This window comes from Lissotriton vulgaris, chromosome 6 (genome assembly GCF_964263255.1).
Source record: "Lissotriton vulgaris chromosome 6, aLisVul1.2, whole genome shotgun sequence".
Lineage (NCBI taxonomy): Eukaryota > Metazoa > Chordata > Amphibia > Caudata > Salamandridae > Lissotriton > Lissotriton vulgaris.
In genome coordinates, this window is record NC_141694.1 from 7,973,497 (window position 1) to 7,994,589 (window position 21,093).

The following is a 21,093-nucleotide window of genomic DNA, read 5'->3' on the forward strand; positions in this document are numbered from 1 at the left end:
GCTTAGAATTTTTCATAGTTTTTGAGGAGTTTGGGACTTTAGAATTTATTTTATAATATGCTTCTGGCTATTATTTGTAAGTAATCTACTCCATTGTTGTTTAAGAAGAGTTAGACTTTAAATTGTAGCATCTCATACATTATTTTGTTTTTTTTGCTACGTTTAGGGCCAATTTGGCTAACAGATTCGCAGTTGTTGGTAGCTTTGCTCTTTTTTTAATGTGTCTATAAATTAGTAGAGCTTAGGCTGGGTTCTACCTAGGCCTTGTACCATCGTTCCACCGCATTGTTTGTTTTGGCCTCCTGTGCCAGTGGGCTGTCAGACATTCCACCATGGTATCTGTAATTTGGCTTGGTGTCTGTGTCCTGAGTGATGCAGTCTGCCAATCCAAGTGTCTTCAAAATAGTCCATTACAGGATGAAGTTTGTCTTATCCCCTATGTTGATGATAGAAAGGGCTTTCTATTGGTAAGTTATAATGGTTGACTACCTCTGATACAGGGACATAGGCTAGTGCTATTGTTTATTTTATTTCACAGTCAATTTGGCTGCAGAATATTCTAAACATAGTGCAGATTTTTGGAGGCACCTCCATACACTTAGATTGAAATGATAGCAACAGCCTCCTATAGCTGTGAGGCATACATTTTTAGAAAGGTTTGAATCATGGCTTGCTCAAAAGTCTATGATATTTTCTGGGGGTAGTAAAGATTTGTTTTAGGTTTTATACGGCTCAAGAGGTCACAGTAGGTGCTGCTTTGTTTATTTGGCAGTACGGCATATATAAAAGGGATATTTGTTTTTGGATATTCACCATATATGGCGTAGATCTGATTACATGGCTTGGGACACATTTTGAAGGTCCCGCCCATTATCCATGATTGACATTGGCTAAGCTTTACTACGTTATCTGCTGTAGAGAATATCAGGATTCATGTTTCATTATTCACGTTCTCGTATAACAGGAAAGATTTCTAATTATGTGTAACTGTTCCATGTTCAGGCGTGGTATGTCTGGGTATATTCTGGGGGCAGAAGGAGCATCACTGGTAGCTTTCTAGGTTTGTGCAATTAAACGCTTTAAAGAATTATAGGTGGTAGTTGGCCTGTTAAGTGTACGGGGACTCTAGGTAGTATATCTGTCAGCATTTTGCTTGTGGCTTCTTAGGAGCTAGTGCTTTTCTCTTCTATATTCTGCAATATCCCCCTTACTTTTATTTCTGTCACATTTGAGGGGTGGTTGTGCTCTCTTATATGAATCAGAGCAGCTTTTGTAGTTGCCCTCCCATACCATGCATTGGAATGATATTTAGTAAACTTTCCGTTTACCTTTTCCGTCATGGCCCGGCCGCCGCGCCTGCGCGGCGCGTTCTATTGAGCGGGGCGGGCCATGACGGAACCGCTCCGTCACGAGCACAGCTCAACCGCGGCTGGTGACGGAGCGATTCTGTCACCAGCATGCGGCCGCCGCGCGGCCGCCCCGCCCCGTTAGCGCTGCGGCGGAATAGCCGCCGCAGCGAAAGGGTTAATGTAGTGTAATAGAATAAATATATACAGTATTATAAAGTTTGTATGTTTGTTATTTACATGTAAAAATATGCAACTGCTTCTATTTTGTATACTTACATTTATGTTCTGATTAGATGTTTCACACAGTTTTGCAGCTTTTCTTTTGGGTGTTTCCAACAGTCGGAGCCTTCAGGGCGGCATCATAATCTGCCTCTGGGCTTACTTTCCGACTGCCGCATTACAATGCTGGCCAACTGAAAGTAAACGGCCGGTCATTCCGGCTGGCTTCCGACGGGCTCAAGGAGTACGTCAGCCATTCGGAATCGGCATGCAATCCCAAAGGGCGGGTCTTTCCGCCCTTGGAATTAAGATGCATGGTTTCCGGCATGGCTTCTATAGCGGCCTGTCCGACATGGAAACTATATCAGAAAGCATGTTTGAGGGCCCCCAGCAGGGTACCCTTGGGTGCGCGGCCTCCGGTTGGGGGACGAGCGAGCACCTATGGTGCTCCCCTGTTGAGCCTTACACCCGTTGACAGGCACCTTGAGGTGCCTGCCACAGGGTGCTGGAATGAACTGAACCTCCCATTTCCCTATGAGAGCATGTATTATGGACGGTTTGCGGCCGTAATGCATACTTCTATATGGAAATATAGGAATGCGACTGAACAGTGTTCAGTCGCATCCTAATTAGGTGGTCGGTATTGCCAACAAGAGGTCGGTCGGACTCATTTCCACCCAACATCATAATTAGCCCCTATATGGGTTCCTGCACTACTGTAGCCTTTTGTTCCCCATCCCCCACCTCGGGCTCAGTCCCCAAGAAGGGTCAGGAATATCCTTCCACTGCTTGGTATAATCCACCCCTGCTACTCCTGATGGCGGTGGGACTCAGAGTGGACGTCCCTCGCCTATCATGAACATTACAAGGTGATCGCCACGGCTGGGCTCAAAGCGTCAGGAAAGCATGCTCCCAGCTCCCTGATCCTGCATGTGGGCGCTAGATGGTACAAAAGGGCTCAGCGTGTCAGCAAGCATGCTCCCAGCTCCCTGATCCTGCATGTGGGCGCTAGATGGTACAAAAGGGCTCAGCGTGTCAGGAAAGCATGCTCCCAGCTCCCTGATCCTGCATGTGGGCGCTAGATGGTACAAAAGGGCTCAGCGTGTCAGGAAAGCATGCTCCCAGCTCCCTGATCCTGCATGTGGGAGCTAGATGGTACCAAAAGGGCTCAGAGTGTCGGGCAAACTTGCTACCAGCTCCCTGATTCTTAGTTCTCACTGGCATCGCACATGTTTGGAGTAGAAGAGAAGTAATATGATTCTAACATCATACAAGCATCAACACATTCAATAGCTTGAGAAGAAGAAGCAGAAACAAAGAAGTCCAGTATTTAGGACACAGTACGAATAACAAATACAAAACAACAGATCGTAGGCGACAAGTTCAGAAAGAAGCACTAGGACAGTCCTGCGCCACAGTACGAAAGAGGGGTCCTACTCACAGCTGTCCTCTTTGCAAGCTTTGCAAGGTTCACATCTTTGCCGAGGGGAAGAGATGCAGTGAGGGCCTGCAGGATGGACCTTCTCTGCTCCTCTGACGGAGCTTCGAGCCTCACTTCATGCAGGAAGGTGGTCTGCACATCCAAGACAACGTCGCGTGGCCTGCTGGTGGTACCAATCACCAGCACAGGAAAGTCACTAGGATGTAAGGAGAGGTTATTGTGAGCTGGGTGAGTCACAGGTTTGTGTGCACGTCCCGTGTAGACGCACACCGCAGCCCATTCATACAAGGAAGACACAGCGCTCCACAAGGACAGAGGGTTGTTCCTACACTCGCTGCCGGATGCGTCCCCTTCGAAGCCACCAAGAGATACAAGCAACGGCACTCATCTCTGCTGAACGGCACCCCATGCCAACCACAGGAGAGACTGCCCTGCTGTAGAAGGCATGCATGCCCTTTTAATGGTACCAGCAGAAGAGGCCCTCGGGCCTCTCACATCCAGCCAAGAGCAGCAGCTCTTCTCGGAGGTAGCAGCCACACACCCTCTCTGAGGAGGACTTTACATTATCAACAACTGATTATCACAGCACAAACCACAAGGGGCATCTGATCCCCTCCTAGTGTGTGACATTTCCTTGCCTTCCTCAGAAGAATGCAAACCCATAATTCATCTCCTAAAGTAGCTGATCCTTGCCTGTGATTCAAGGCAGCCAGATCTAGCAGCTTCTCTAGTCTGTGCCAATTACCTGAAGCGCCCCAAATTATAGCAAACCTCACTCCCCTTGAAGGTCACTGCAGACCCCACACCACCTGCTGTGTTTACCAAAACAAGCGCTGTCTCCAGTAAGGCCTCACATACCAACTACACATAGCAGGGGAATGTGGAGGGCTGAAGGACACGTTACTTTCAGTAATCTCATCTGGTAGAGACATGATCTAGCTTGAGATTCCTTACCTTTTCATTTCCCAGGCATCAGAATGGATCCGGAAGACTTTTCTTCGAGCAACACCCATGCGCGCTGGTAGATGACATCGGTCGGCTGCGCGTGACGCCAGCCATGTCCCCCCTGGACAAAGCCAGCCAGCCGTGTCCACCCTGGACAAAGGCAACCAGCCGTGTCCACCCTGGACAAAGGCAGCCAGCCGTGTCCACCCTGGACAAAGGCAGCCAGCCATGTCCACCCAGGACAAAGGCCGCCAGCCATGTCCATCCAGGACAAAGGCCGCCAGCCATGTCCACTCCGGACAAAGGCCGCCGCCAGCCATGTCCACTCTGGACAAAGGCCACCAGCCATGTCCACCCTGGACTACAGGAGCCAGCCACGTCCACCCAGGACAACGGCAGCCAGCCACGTCCACCCTGGACAAAAGCAACCAGCCATGTCCACCCTGGACAACGGCAGCCAGACATGTCCACCCTGGACAACGGCAGCCAGACATGTCCACCCTGGACAACAGCAGCCAGCCAGAGCAGCCTCATTTTGGGCACCCGTGCACAGGATGCATCTCAATGAACACCACCATTCACCTGGTGCAGTGAAACACACACACTGACGTACACAAAGCACAGGTCTCCTTCAGATACCCCACTCTTGAGGGGAAACAATGGAGCCCAGTTTACAGGGCAGAGGCAGTCTCCCACATACTGCAAATAACAAGGCCTGAGCCTCTGGACTACAATCCTGGTGCCATCTCAGCAGTCGCCTCACAGCCTGCAGTGAAGGGGGCAGTATCCGCGCTCACTCAAAATAGGGAACACTCACTGACAAACAGCAAAGAAACAATATCGGGCGCTTTTCATGGAGTAACACTGTCGAGTGGACTGGAGGAAAGAAAGGAGAAATGATTTCAAAGCAAAGATTCTTTGTCCCAACACCACATTCCAGGAGGAGGCGAGGTGAGAAAAGGCTGGTTGTGTTCTCTGTCTGAGGCGCACCACAGTGACAAATACCTGGAGGTCCTCGTGATGTCCAGTAGGAGGCGCTGCAGGGCTGCCACTGTCCTGGAGTCTTCGGTCACCCCATCCCGCTCTCGGCCCAGCAGATGGACATTCCTCAGCAGCAGCACGCAGGGCCGATACAGGGTGGCATGTGAGAAGGCAGCCTGCAGCTTTGCCTCAGCAGCTCCGCTAGTGTCCCTGCAGAGGGTCACACTGTCCACCTGCAGGGAAGAAAGCAGACGGTCACACTGTGCACCGGCAGGGAAGAAAGCAGACGGTCACACTGTGCACCTGCAGGAAGACAGCCATGGGACAAAGTGAGGCAGAGGTATGGAGGAGACAGCACAGGGTGCAAAGCAGCAAACAGAAGAGTGGACAGTATACAAGAGTGAGCAGAGAAAGATGATCTTCCTGGTGATGTCCACCAAATGACAATATTTCCCTTGGAGACTTCAACATGCGCTGGGGAGACGAGGCCAACAGTTATGTGAACACTTTTACCTCCTTTTTCAATGCAAATGACCAACAACAACACTGCCACAAACCCACTCACCAAGAAGGAGCCAGTCTGCATCTGATAATCTCCAACTCCTCAAACCTAAAGACATATCACCACATCTAGTCGACTGGTCCCACCACATGTAGATCCCGTTCTCTCTTACCGGCTCTAATACCAAAACATATGGGCAACTCAGGAAGGAGAGAGGAGAATGCTACTTACCAGTATGCATCTGTTCTTGGCATGTAGAGCTGCGAAGTAGTACACTTTTGCAATAGATCGCCATCTGCTGTGGGGCTCGGATGCTTGCACCTTGTTGTTGTCTTGGAAGAAGTCTTTTGTAGTCACGAGGTAGGTGACTCCTCCCTTGGACGATAGTGCACATGAGCATCGACTCCATCTTCAGATTGTTTTTCCCCAAGAAGGGAAATGATGGAGTTTATAGGAAATAGAATAGATTTCCATGTAAGTGTATCTAATTAAGATAAAAACTGGAACAGATACCGGTCCCGGGGAGGCAGGCGGGCGTGTACTACTCTGCAGCTCTACATGCCAAGAACAGATGCATACTGGTAAGTAGCATTTTCCGTTCGAGGCATACGAGCTGCAGATAGTACACTTTTGCATAGACTGTACAGCAGTGTCTCCCCTAGCGGTGGTCACCTGTATTTGTTGCAGTAGTTTGAAAAAGTTTCCTAAGAACAGCTTGGCCCACTGAAGCTTGGTGCTTGGCCTGCACGTCAACGCAATAGTGTTTGGTGAAGGTTTGTGCAGTAGACCAAGTTGCTGCATAACAAATGTCTTCTAGGGGAATTTTCCCTAAGAATGCCATGGAAGCCCCTAGTTTGTGTGTTGAATGGGCTCTAGGGGGAATTGTTAATGCACGTTTTGCTTTTTGATAGCATATTTGAATACATTTGACTATCCACCTGGCAATTCCAGCTTTGGAGATGGGGTTCCCTTTAATGAGGAGGAGAGAAAGCTACAAACAGTTGTTTTGATTTTCTAAAGGGTTTACTCCCGTCTATGTAATAAAGTAAAGCTCTTTTGATGACGAGCGTGTTAAGAGCGCTCTCTGCTACTGAATCAGGGTTTTGGAAAAATACTAGTAACTCTACTGATTGATTAAAATGGAAAACAGAAATTACCTTTGGAAGACATTTTGGATTTGTTCTAAGAACCACTTTGTTTGGATGTTATTTGTAAAAATGGTTCTTGTATGGTTAAAGCCTGGATCTCACTTACTCTCCTAAGAGAGGTGATTGCGACAAGGAACGTTATTTTCCATGTAAGGAATTGTAATTCACATTTGTGTAAAGGCTCAAATGGGGGCCCCAAGAGTCTAGTAAGAACAATGTTTAGGTTCCACACCGTAAATGGTGGCGGTCTGGGTGGAATTAACCTTTTAAGACCTTCCATGAAGGCTTTGATAGCAGGTACTCGAAACAATGACAAATGTTGTCTGTTTTGTAAGTAGGAGGCAAGGGCAGCCAGATGTAATCCAATTGATGAGTATGCAAGATTGCATCTTTGTAGATAGAGCAATTAGCAAACAAGGTTTTGTGTTGAAGCATCTAATGGGTCGATTTTGTTGTTTTTGCAGTAAATAACTAATCTTTTCAATTTGGCTGCAGATGGAGCTCTAGTAGCGGGGTGTAAGGCTTCCTTAATCTATACTACTATTATAAAGAGAGAGAACAAACCTTTTGGCAAGGTAAACTCGGGAACCACAGAGCCAATCCACACACCCAATACATTGTTGTAATACTCAGGGTGTGCAGATGGACATAGGCTATAGAATTTTTTTTTAAAAACGTAAATTTAAAAATATAACTTTAAAAAAAAAAGTAGTGCCCTGAAAGTAGCGCCGGCCGCGACGCTGCGCTGGCCGCAACGTAAGTGACGACGAGAAGGAGCGGCGGTGAAGTGAGGAGCGTGGGGAGGAGCGGCAGCTCGGGTGCGTCATGACGAGGAGGAGCGGCGGTGAAGTGAGGAGTGCGGGGAGGAGCGGCGGCTCAGGTAAGGCTCTGGGACACGGGAAATGTTGGGGCAGGAGGGAGCCGGTGCAGGAGGTTGGCCCTGAACAAATGCGGCTGAGGTAAGGCTCAGGCTCTGGGGGCAGCATTTCAGGCTTGCGTGCACTCCCGCCCGACCCCCACCCACCACGACATTGTCCGGGACACAGACAATTTGTGGCGGGCGGGGGGCCGGGGCGGGAGTGCACACAAGACTGAAATGCTGCCCCCAGCCCCCTTCTGCCCCAGGCACCGCTGGGGCGGGCTGCTAGTAATATTCATAAAGGCCGGTGGGAGGTTCAGGTAACCGAACTTTAAGACTTCAGGAGCCAGATCGCTAGATTTAGTTGCGCTGGATCTGGGTGCCTTATTTCTCCATGGTTCTGCATCAGCAGCTTTGGGGAGAGCCGTACTTTTTGATGAAGGTCTAGTGATTGTTCGAGTAGTGTTGGGAACCATGGTTGCCGTGCCCATGTGGGAGCAACTAGGATCATTTTGAGAGATTGATGTTTGAGCTTGCATACTACTAGTGGAATAAGTTAGAGTGGCGGAAAAGCATACACAAATCTGCCTGACCAGTTCATCCATATCGCATTGCCCTTGGACAACGGGTGTGGGAACCTGGCGGCAAAGGTTGGGCATTTTTCGCATTTGCGTGTGTGGCGAACAGATCTATGTCTGGTTGGCCCCACATTTGGAAGAAAGGTTGAAGTACTTGTGGATGAATGTCCCATGCGTGTATTTGTTGAGTCTGACGACTTAACAGATCCGCTATCTGATTGCTTACTCCTGGAAGATGTTCCGCGAGGAGATATATGTTTTGTGGAATGGCCCATCCCCATATACATTGCGATAGTCGAGATAGCTGCAGAGAATGTGTTCCTCCTTGCTTTTGTATGTAATACATTGCTGTGATATTGTTCGTCCAGACTAAGACAGTCTTGTTGAGAAGATGTAGTTGGAATGACTTTAAGGCTAGAAATATGGCCAGTAGTTCTAGATGATTGATGTGAAGCACTTTTTGTTGAGTGGTCCACCTGCCCTGAATTGTGTGGTTTAGGAGAGGGGCTCCCCAGCCGGTGAGAGACGCGTCTGTTGTTACTACTATCTGTGGAGCAGGCTCTAGGAACGGCAGTTCTTTGGAAAGGTTCCACCACTACAGAGAACGATGTGTGCGGCTGTCCACCAATACCAGATCTGTAAGTTGACCTTGAGCCTGGTTCCACTGACATGCTAAGCATTCCTGTAAAGGGCGCATGCGTTGTCTCGCGTAAGGTACAATGAAAATACAGGAGGCCATCATTCCTATGAGCTGCATAAACACTCGTACTGGGAGAGAGTGTTGGGGCTGAAACCTGTTGAATAGTGTTTGCATGCTGGGTATCCTGGCTGGATTGGGGTATGCTAGAGTTTTGCAAGTGTTTATTGTGACTCCTAGATACGGATGTATGTAGGAGGGTTGAAGGTGTGACTTGGTGTAGTTCAGTGTGAGCCCTAAGTTGTGTAACAGTTGCATTGTTTGATAAGTACGGTGAACACACTGGTTGTATGACTTGGCTTTTATCAGCCAGTCGTCCAGGTATGGAAATACGTGGATTTGCTGTGTTCTCAAGTGTGCTGCTACTACTGCAAGGCACTTTGTGAACACCCTGGGTGCTGTACATAAGGGTCCTCATCCGCCCCCTTTGTTCGTTTTTCTGTGCCACAGTGATTGTTTTCCCGTACTCAAGGGGATACTCTCCACAGATTACACAGGATTGGTTAGGATCCCTCGGACCTACCTCCCTGTAGGGGTAATAATTTCCCCCCAGATTACGGGGGGACCCCGAGAGAAACCGAATGCGACGGTCCTGACGAAGACCGGAGTGACCATACAGGCGCATCAAGAGCGGTCGAAACATGTTGACTCTGGCAGTGGTAGGAGGGAAGCCTTGAGGTTCCTAATTATCTCCTGAAGGCATTTTCCCATCCTCTGTTTATTCATCTTTTTAATCCTGGTAGAGGTGCCAAGTAACGTTTAATAAAGTTGTTTTTCTAGTTGACACCTTTAACCAGTCTTAAATTCACTCCCTATACTGCACTATTTCTTTGTCGCACTTTTCGGTTTTGAAAACACAAGGTGTTTGCACTATTTTCACCACAGTGGTTGTATTAAGTGTTGTGTCTGTTTAGTTTGTTTGATTATATGTTGTGTTAAGTGGAATTTATTATTTTTCCCCCTCCCTTATGCTCCGTCCTGTGTGGGGTACACCAGGGCGTATTGTAAGCAGGCCCGATGATGAAGCATGTCACATACCTCGGTATGTGAGTGAGGGCAGTTTTTCCAAATAGAGCGATTTGCCCTATTGGGGCTGACTCTATTCTTTACCATATTAGTATATACGGTATTATTATTTACTCTTTCCACCCCTTTCGTGTGTACACTAGTGTTCTCTCGGGGGTCCCGGGGTGGCGGAGTATAAATTGTCTTTGACCCTCGCCCCTTCTTTGTGATTATTGCTGTGGTCACCCCAAATGGAAGGACCTTGAACTGATAGTGCTGGCCGTCCACTGTGAACCTGAGGTATTTTCTGTGAGCAGGGTGTATGGGGATGTGGAAGTAGGCGCCCTTGAGATCTAGTGTGGCAAGGAAGTCGCCTTGTTGAAGCAGGGGCAGAACCTGCTGAAGAGTGATCATGTGAAAATTATCTGATTGTATGTACAAATTGTGAGGTCTGAGGTCCAATATTGGCCTTAGGGTCCTGTCTTTTAGGGGGATTAGGCAATACAGGGAGTAAACCCCTGTTCCCTGATGTTGTATGAGACCCAGTTCTATTGCATGCTTTTGAAGCAGTGGAAGAACCTCTTGTTTGAGGAGTGTTAGATGTCCCCCGGACATTGGGTGCTGTTTGGGTGGAATGTTGGGGGGAGTAGCAGTAAGTTCTAGGCAGTAACCATAATGGGTAATTTGCCTTACCCACTTGTCTGTAGTGATGGAATTACAGACAGGTAGGAACTGTGATAGCCTCCCTCCGATCGGAGTGTAATAGTCTGGAGGGAAGTCACTGCTTATTAATGGGGAAGCTACGAGTGTTGTGGTTACCTCGGGCTCTCCCTTTGTTGTTATTTCCCCTGTATCCACCTCTAAAATATCCCCTGTTGCGGGATGTTTGTGTGGTGTTTTTGTAGGAAGCAGTGTCTGTGTTGATGTTTTTGGATGCTCCCCTATAGAAGGAGAGTCGAATGGAACCACGTGTGGATGGAGACTGCAATGCTCCCACGGATTTAGCAGTCTGTCTCCTTTTTCATTTCTTCTAGCGCTGTGTCTACAGCCGGTTCAAAAATGTTGCTGATAGAACGGCTGATTGAGGATATTGGTTTGTACCTCCTGTTTGAAGCCACAGATGCGCAACCAGGCATGTCGCCTGAGTAACACGCTAGTGTTAACGGCCCTAGAGGCGGTGTCGGCTGCACCAAGGGCACATTTGATTGGTGCTTTAGTTTTTAATTTTCCCTATTGAATTAAATCATTGGCCATGGTCTTATATTGACCAGGTAAATGTTGCAATAGAGTTTCTAGTTGGTTATAGAGAACCCTATCATACCTAGCTAGTAATGCTTGTGTATTGGCTATCCGCCAGTTATTAGCTGCTTGGGCAGCAACTGGTTTGCCAGAAGCATCTAATAATTTAGACTCCTTGTCCGGAGGTGGCACATTACCAGAGGTTTGAGAGTTGGCACGTTTTCTAGCGTTAGTTACCACTAGGGAATCTAAAAGGAGTTGATCATTGATTAGGCGGGATCACTGGGCGCGAGTTTATATTTTTTGGACAATTCTTGGATTCAGAATCCTAGCCCTAACAGGGTCCTTGAATATGTCGGGGGCATGTTTAATGACTCCTTTTAACATTGGCAGGGTTTGTACAGTCTTTAGTGACTGTTCAAAGGTGTCTAGTAGAAAGTCCTCCTCTGCGATGTCCGAATGCATTGGGACACCATGGTACTGAGCCGCCCTATTTACAAGCTGGTTAAAAACCAATATTGTCATCTGGGGAGATGGCTTTGTTGGGTATGCACGAGGATTAGGGAGGTCTGGAGGATCTACTGGGTCATCACTCATCCTAATCGTCCTGTGGTACGTCGGTATCGTTATCAGGGTGATCAAAAGGGTCAGTGTTGTCTCCCCTCTCCCCATAATCATCATCACCCAGAGTTAGTGGTGAGTTTGGTGGAAGTATAGGAGAGTGTGGCGGAGAGACAGGCTTAGTAGGAAGAGCAGGAGAAGAGGGTTGTAAAGGTGAAGTAGCACAGTCCTTTACAGGCACTGCAGGAATGCCTGGGGTGTCCAATTTCCTTTTGTTGTGTGGAACAGTAGACATATGTCCTGTTTTAGGGTCTATGTGGAGTGTTTTCGGAACGATAGGATCCGGTCGAAAAAGTTCTTCCTCTTCGGTAGATACTTTCGGCACTGATTTTTTCGGGTCAGAGCGAGGTTTGGATTTCAGATCCAAAGCATGGGAAGGTGGTTTTGGGTCCTTTGGCTTCGATGTGGAGGCGGAAATCTTTTTAGGCTCCGAATGTTTCGGTTTTGGATCCAATGCCTTTTCCTTCGGCATGGGGGTGGTGGGTGCTGAGGTCTTTTTGGAAGTAGGGTGCACTCTGTGCTTCGGTGCCGATGGCGCCTGTGGGACAGTGATATGCAGTTTGCTCGGACCCGAGCTACCGGAAGGCTTGTCCTTTATCTTCGGAGATGGGCCCAAGGGCAGGGCTTTTGAAGCTTGTTTTTGGTCACGACTGGGGCCAGCAGGCGAATTCTTGACCAGGGCCTTCTTTTTTGGAGGTGGAATTGGGGTAGGGGCAGTTGTACTCACTCGTTGACCTGGTGTGATGGGGTGGTCAGAGTCGTCTGCTTCGGACGCGATTTCCAGATCCTCAGAATCCTCTTCCGGGACATTGGGTACCGGAGCTGGCTGTTGCGCCATGATGTGTCGTCGGGCCCAGCGATCACGAATGGTCTTTTTGGATCGAAAGGAGGCACAGGCCTGGCAATTATTTTTGTCGTGCTCGGGCGAGAGACACAGGTTACAGACCTTGTGGTGGTCACTGTGTGGAAATTTAGCTCCACACTTGGGGCATTTTTTAAATGGAGTCCTTTCCATAAGCCGTAGGCCCGAACGGTGTCGATAAGCCTAGCGGCCCGCGTCGACGCCGGAATGGAATATTTGAGGAGCGCGTCGAAGATCATGCAATTGAAAACAATACAGTTGAGTGAGTGTTTATGATGATTTGCGAGTCGAAAAGGTTGGAGAATATGGTACCGAACCGGAGCGCAGAAGTTACAGTCGAACCCGATGGCGGAAAAAAAACAATCTGAAGATGGAGTCGATGCCCAAGCGCACTATCGTCCAAGGGAGGAGTCACCTATCTTGTGACTACAAAAGAATTCTTCCAAGACAACAACAAGGTGCAAGCATCCGAGCCCAACACCAGATTGCGATCTATGCAAAAGTGTACTATCTGCAGCTCATATGCCTCGAACATATGCATTTAGCAATGATTTCCATTTGTTTCAATTCCCTGTCGGGTGTGTGGTGGGAAATGAATTCCGATTCAGACGGCTGAATGATGCCTGTACCACCAAGCTTTCCCGGGTTGGGTGCTGGAGCAGAAACTTGGGGGTCTCAAGCGCTGATCAGCATGTCAATGAGCTTCATCAAAGTTCAGAAGAGGTTCTTGGGTGGTAGTGGCAGGGTAAGGACATCTGTAAGGTCATTTTTTTCACCCTTTGCATGGGCAGAGTCAAATCTAAGACAGGGGCGGCTCCTCCACCATGGCAGCAGAGCGTCGCCCCACTGCTTTCTCACAGGGTGAGAAGCCAAAACATAAAATGGTGATAACTTTTAGTTATTACCATTTTATGTTGCTTTGCAGGCGGGCGGGGCTGCTCTGCTCTCCGAGCAGGGCAGAGGAGGAGTGGTTGCCCACTCCAGAGTGCACAAGCACTGTTTGGTCAGCCCTTTCGGGTCGCCCAAACCAGTCATGCACACTTTGCTCTCCTCCATGCAGGCTGAATTGCAGCCTGCATGGAGGACATGCCCACCCCTCTAACCCCGAGCTGAGGGCTGTGTCATGGCGCTCCAGACCAATCACAACACTGCATGCAGCATTGCGATTGGCTGAGGGGAGGTAGCCTGGCTGCCTGCTTCCTGTTCCTGTCAGGAGCAGGAGCAGAGAAGACATGAAACCCGGCGGAAAGGTAGGACATGCCCACCCCTCTAGCCTCTAGCTGAGGGCCGTGTCATGGCGCTCCAGACCAATCACAACACTGCATGCAGCATTGCGATTGGCTCAGGAGAGGTAGCCTGGCTGCCTGCTTCCTGTTCCTGTCAGGAGCAGGAGCAGAGAAGACATGAAACCCGGCAGAAAGGTAGGTTTTAAAATATATATATTTTTGTAACTATGACCCCTCTCCCCCCTGCATGACCCCCGTGTGACCCTCCCCCCTTTCCCAACACCCCTAGTCTCCGTGTGACAACCCAGCAGGATACCCTGCTGTCCCCGTGCGACCTCCCCTACCCTATGCGACCTACCCCGCGTGACACTCTCCCCCCCTTCACCCCGTGTGACACTCTCCCCCCCTTCACCCCGCGTGACACTCTCCCCCCCCTCCCCCCGCGTGACACTCTCCCCCCTCCCCCCGCGTGACACTCTCCCCCCCTCACCCCGTGTGACAATCTCCCCCCCTCACCCCGCGTGACAATCTCCCCCCACTCACCCCGCGTGACACTCTCCCCCCACTCACCCCGCGTGACACTCTCCCCCCAATCACCCCGCGTGACTCTCCCCCCCTCACCCCGCGTGACACTCTCCCCCCCTCACCCCGCGTGACACTCTCCCCCCCTCACCCCGCGTGACACTCTCTCCCCCTCACCCGACACTCTCTCCCCCTCACCCGACACTCTCCCCCCTCACCCCGCGTGACACTCCCCCCTCACCCCGCGTGACACTCCCCCCTCACCCCGCGTGACACTCCCCCCTCACCCCGCGTGACACTCCCCCCTCACCTCGCGTGACACTCCCCCCTCACCTCGCGTGACACTCCCCCCTCACCTCGCGTGACACTCCCCACGCGCCACATACTTCCCCCTCACCCCGCGCGACACATACTTCCCCCTCACCCCGCGCGACACACACTTCCCCCTCACCCTGCGCGACACACACTTCCCCCTCACCCTGCGCGACACCCCGCGCGACAACCCCCCCTCACCCCGCGCGACAACCCCCCCTCACCCTCCGCAGCACACACACACCCCCCCTCACGACACACACCCCGCACGACACACCCCCCTCACCCCGCGCAACACACACACACCCCACACGACACACTCACCCCCCTCACCCCACATGACGACACCCACCCCGCGTGACGACACCCACCCCCCTCACCCCACGTGACGACCCCACCCCACGCAACACCCCCGCAAACACCATTACACCCCACGCGACCCCCCACTTGACACCCTAAACCCCGCGCAACTGCAAGAACTTGCAATGTCGGCTGCACAAATGGTACAGAGCAGATGAGTTGTGACTCTGGAGAGGAGCCTGGTATGGGGACATCTAGAGCAGCAGGAGGGTATGGCTGTCATGTGGGAGCCTGGTGACAATACACCCGGAGCAGGGGGAGGATATGGCGGCCTTGGGGGAGAACTGGTCTCTAATTCTCACTGATAATCTGCTGACAGCTTATCTGTCGAAAGACAGAGAACAAGCTAGACTCTTACCGGGTATAAATGGAGGTTTAGGCGGCTGCAGGCAGCACGCACAGCTGTCGTCTTGCCACTGCTGCTAGGTCCAGATAACAGGATCCTTCCCCCTCCATGCAGGTCTGCCACACTGGAAATACAAATGACATCACCGGTCACCAGAACTACGCAGCACAGGGGAAGCCCGCTCAACAGCTCTGTCCCCGCGTTCTCCCCGTCCGGCTGAAAGGCATCCACACGTCTCTTACTAGAGCTTTAGTCCCCATCATGAAAGGCCTTCACCACGTATATCTCAATGACACATATTTATGTGTGTTTCACTGTATGAATGTAAATGGTACTTCTACAGCACGCTTAGCACCAACACGGCCCACTGCTGCCTACCCACCGCAATGAAAGCCCCCACACATGCCCACCTGCCGCTAGCTCATCACACTTAACATGCAGTTTTGGTAAAAACGCATATTTTTGGAATTCCTTTGATTCCTGCAGACGCAGATATTCAATGACCCTGAATGGAAGAAACACAGGGAGTCTAGAGACCCACCCATGGGTGTGAGTTTGGGGCAGTCACAGGTTAGAGGCATTGCCCTTTAGGGGGAGAGTTTATGATGTTATTTTCTACTTAATGCTTAGTTTAGAAAATGAAAAAAACTTTCATTAACATTAACAGAACAGTTAAAAATAGGATGGCCAACAGACAACTAACAATGTTAGCACTCTCCAAGGCCAAATACGGCCCCAAACATTTTTACAGCTCCCTCACGCTGCACACTAACTATTCTTTTACAGTGGCCTTCTGGCAAAGGATCCTGCGGTCTGAGCTTATGATCCTGAGGAGGGAGGATACTGCAGTCCGAGCTTATGATCTTAGGTGAAAGACATTGCAGTCTGAGCTCATGCTCCTAAGGCGAAGCATTCTGTAAAGCTCATGATCTTAAGGCGGTAAATCCTGCAGTCCTAGCTTACATTCTTAAGTCAAAGGATTCTGTAGTCCAAGTTTATAGTCTTAAAGCGGGGGATTCGGAAGCTCGTGCTTATGGAAAAGGATGCTGCAATCCAAGCACATTACCTCATGATGAATGATAGTGCAGTCTGTACTTGTGGCCTTATGTTAAAGGATCCTGCAGTATATGCTAATGGACTTAAGTTGAAAGATCCTGCAGTCGGTGCTTGTGGCCTCAAGTCGAAGGATCCTGCAGTCTGTTCTTATGGTCTTAAGATCACGAGCACCAACTGCAGGATGGTACGACTTAAGTCGAAGGATCCTGCAGTCAGTTCTTATGGTCTTAAGTCGTACAATCCTGCAGTCGGTGCTTGTGATCTTAAGTCGAAGGATCCTGCAGTCAAAGTCAAAGTCAAAAGCCAGCTTTATTCGATTAATTAAAATCATAAAAGCAACAATACAATGCACTTTATAAAAACAATTGTTAAAAAAGAAATTGTTTTTACATATCGTATATTTCATATGGATAAAACAGTTAAAAAAATCAGTCAAAGTGATATGTAGGTCCATTCAATAATTTAGGTGTTAATACAAAAGCAATACATTCACAGTGTAATCATAAGAAGAATAGTTAATTTAAAAAATATTAGCTAAATCAGCAGGATAATGAGGTCGCCCTTCCAAGTCCTTCGGGGATAGCTTCCTGGTTTTAGTGCGCATAGCTGCGACCAGAAAGCTAGCAACCCCGAAGATTATCTTGGTACTCCCTAATAACTGTAGATGCAGTAACGCTGGGCGCACCTGCATAAAACCTGCTTCCCTTAAAATAGGGACCAGATATAATTTTCTACTCTTCTTAAAGTGCTCACAAAACATTACAAAATGTATAAGGGACTGCTCTGAGAAGTTATCGCAGCTACAAGGAATTGACTCATCTGGCACCCCCCATACAGGGAAAACTCCCAATGAGTACTGTATGATGTTGAACCTAAATCTAACAAGAAGGTGTCGATGGTATGGACGGCTTACAATTGTTAGATAAGGTTCAATCGAGGGTGTAGTCAAGAGGAGGAAGTTTGCTCTGGCTCTGGGTTTAGTCAGCTCCTCACTCTCCCGCTTTAGCGCTGCCATCCTCAGGAAATTATCCTTAATCCATTTCACGTCCCCCTTGCAAATTGTATTAGGGTGGCTAAAAAGATTGGGCCTACCAAGACTTTCCAGGACGCCCTTGACATAAGCCATCCACGGGATCTTTAAAACACTATCCAGTGCCATGCAATCCCTAAGAATAATGTGGTTAATCCTAATTTCATTGTTCAACCAGGTTTTGGCCCAACACACCAATGGTTCCAAGAGAAGCTGATCAGTAATGAAACCCAAGCCTAACTCTGTGTGTAAGGAGAAAACTGGGGTGGATTGTGGGACACTCAGTAACGTTCTAAGAAACTGATTTTCCACAATCTGCAAGACCCCGGTTGAGTGGTAACCCCACAGCGCAGCGCCGTAGGTAGCTATGGAAAGGCATTTTGTTTTGTACACTTTCAATAGTGCCTCCATTGGGCGTGAGCCTAGTCGCTTTGCAAATCTTAGCAGGGCTGAGGTTGAACGGGTTACAGCAAGTGACTTGGCACACACCTGCGGTTTCCATGAGCCCTTCTCCTCAAAAATCACACCCAGATAAGTGAAGACCTGTACCCTTGAGACCCCCTCACCACAACAACTAAAACTTTTTAATTTTTTCGGCCTTTGCCGCCTCCCGGCCACCATGACGTGCGATTTTTTGTTATTAATCAGGAGGTCGAGCTTCGCCATAAAATCGCCAAAGGCATCCAGGAGATTTTGTAGCCCCACACCCGTGCGGGCAAGGAGGACCGCATCGTCTGCGTAAAGCAGAACAGGCACTGCGGATCCCCCCACATGCGGGATGTCAAGTGTGGACCCCTACAATGCTTTGTCCAAAGAGTTGATGTATAGGGTGAACAAGAGGGGGGCTAAAATACAGCCTTGCCTCACTCCTCTTCTGGATTTGAAGGGTCTGGTGGTGTTGCCTTCCTGAGTTATTCTTATGGATGCTGATAAATCTTCATGAATGGCCGCCAAGAAGTCTATGAGGGGCGGATCAAACCCTATCCCAGCTAGAATGGCCCATAACTTGGTCCTATTGACCAAGTCAAAGGCCGAAGAAAGGTCCATAAATGCAAGGTATATGTGACCCTCTTTTGCCACGGTATATTTGCTGACCAGCATATGTAAATTCAGGCACTGGTCAATTGTGCCCCATTTCTCACGGAAACCGTACTGGAGTTCCGAGAGCACCCCCTTTTCTTTCACAATATTGTTCAGTCTAGTCAAGATAACTCTACCGAGAATCTTGACTGCGGAGTCAATTAACGATATCGGCCTGTAGCAGGCCGGATCGTTTCTTGGCCCCTTTTTATATATAGGGACAATAGTTGAGGTGGCCCAAGATTCGGGGAACCCCGCTGTAACCGTTGCATTAAAAACGTTAGTGAGTATTTTGGCCCAAAAGAGTGGACTTGAGCTGTATAAATCTGCCGGGACTCCGTCGGGTCCTGGAGCCTTGTGTTTGGTCATCTCAACTATTGCCCTGTTGACCTCCAGTTCATTAAAAACAACAGGGGGGGCTTCTATCGTAGGCTGGTAGGACCTACTGGTTGTTGGAAGCATATCACTCTTATAGATCTTGCTAAAATGTTCAACCCATTGGTCTTCAGAAATTACACAGTCCATAACACTATTGTTTGATGTAGAGAAATAGGGGTGATTAATGACCATCCAAAATTTGGAGCTATCCTTCAAGACATTGGTCGATATTAGGCTATCCCAAGCCTCGCTTTTGATTAGCTTTTTCCGCTTTTCAGTTGCCTGTCTATATTTTTTCCTAAGCCCTGCCACAAGGTCTTTATTTCTTGGTTGTTGTTTTAGGGCTAGAGGTAGGTCTTTATGTAACCTAGAGCATTCTTTATCAAACCATCTTGGAGTGGAGAGATCAACCTGCTTCTTGGTGCAAGTTAAGTCCTTATTAATATTAGAACAAATAGTAGTAAAAGAACTAATAACGGCAATACCCTCAGATGTACTATCCATGCATATTGATATATCAACTTGAGAATTATGCACAAGGTTATTCATAAAAGAATCCGGCACCACCTTTGCCCATTTAAGTCTGCGGCCCTGGTCCTTAGGAACAAGGGTGTCGCCACGTCCCCCCAGACGCTCAACCTGGGTGACGCTATTTCGGCCCATGCTCAGGAGCAGGACCACTGGGTTATGATCACTAAAGGGGGATAATATCACTTCGTAAGATACTACTATATTGATTAACCCTGGTGTGATAAAAATGTAATCGATGACCGTGCTAGCATCCCTGCCAACAAAGGTCGGTGTTCTTACATCCTCCCATGCCCCGTGTGCCTCGTACAAATTTTGGTTTGCTAATAAGTTCTCCAAATCCACCCCCTGTAGGGTGTGCTCGAAGTGGGTACTGAGAGCTCCTGGTGGGCCTAATAGCTCCTTATTCTGGCATCCCCAATTGCACGGGTGAACATTAAAATCTCCCAATAACAGGGTTTCGAATAAAGCTGATTGCTGTGACTTATATCTTACTAAGAAAGAAGATAGGGAACTCAGATGTGAGCGGCTTCTATCTCTATCAGGTGCATTATAGAAGTTTATAATCAAAATTAAGGGGGAATTTGGTCTTGCCCACTCTATACCTAGTATACTTTCAGATGAAAACGCAATTTTCCGTGCGGAGCCCCGCAGTTTTATGGAAAAGAATATATACAGGCCCCCCTTATGTCTGCCACCCTCCCCGGGGGTAGCTTTAGTCGAAAAGCTCCTGTTAGACGGACCGGGAGGGTCGGCCGAGAATAAGGGGAGAGGTCTCCGGGGAGAGCCGTCTCCAACGATTGTACAGACAAGTAACTTCCCCCCCACAGACGGACACCACACAAGGTTAAAGTTCAACGAGACTTTATAGGCAATTCTTCAAGTTACGATGAATGATACAAGGAGGTCTGGACTCAGGGGTCCCCTCGGTTCTGGTCTCTGGTTTGGGAAAAGGGGTAGCGGGACAGTCTTGTTACCAAAAGGTGGATATAGCTCTCAATCCTCGAGCTCGGCGTTCTAGATGATCGGGCCGCGGCGGAGCCAGCAGGTCCCGAGATGGACGAAGGAATCGACGGTCCGCGGCGGAGCCAGCAGGTCCCGGTGAAGATGACGGTTACAAACGGTCCGCGGCCACGCCAGCAGGTCCCGGTGACGATGAAGGAAATGAAGGTTGCGAAGGTTGCGGCAGCGACAACAGGCAGGACGATGGTGCACAAGACAGAGCTACGGCAGCGCCAGTAGTCCGTCTAGGATGAGTTCCTCTTTGCGTCTCTCGACTCCAAGATACAACTGCCTTCCTGCTCTGGAGCTGCCCCAGTTATAGGGCTGTTGTGCTTTGATGTCCGGACCCTCGCACTTGGAGGTCGGGAGGTCCGGGATGAGGGAGTCCAGACACCCAGCAGGGGGGTGGAGCCAGCGCCCGGGGAGGCGATGGGCGAGCGGCACTTGGCGGGGGAGAGCCATCGACACCTCTTTCTCCCATTGACTTGCCAAGTAGCCCGCTCACCTCCTGGGTGGATGGTGGTGCCGGGATGTCTGAGGCCTGGCCAGGCCCAGGGTTGAGGTCGATCGGGGGCCAGGCGGCCTCGTGGTGGAGTGTCCAAGATGGCGCCCCAGGATGGGCGCGTGGGCCGGCAGTGGATCGGACCCACGAGGTCGGCATGCTCGAGGGCAGGGGTCCCTGAGGGGACGGAGGACGTGCAATGGTGGGGTGTGGTCCTTGCGGGCCCGGGCTCGGGCCTGGTTGGGCTGGGGGAGAGCGGCCCTTCATGTGGCCTGTCCAACATGCGTCCCCCCCAGCTGAAGGCG

General features: G+C 49.6%; 1 protein-coding gene across 1 annotated transcript in view; it reads right to left on the bottom strand.

Moving 5' to 3' along the window:
- Positions 1-21,093, bottom strand: part of PEX6 (peroxisomal biogenesis factor 6) — a 141,099-nt gene that overhangs the window by 70,520 nt on the left and 49,486 nt on the right. Inside the window, exons 6-8 of the mRNA XM_086925819.1 lie at positions 15,225-15,336; positions 4,960-5,168; positions 3,010-3,205 (exon numbers count right to left, since the gene is read on the bottom strand). Of these exons, the coding sequence (XP_086781945.1) occupies positions 3,010-3,205; positions 4,960-5,168; positions 15,225-15,336 (517 nt within the window). The remainder of the gene's footprint in view (positions 1-3,009; positions 3,206-4,959; positions 5,169-15,224; positions 15,337-21,093) is intronic.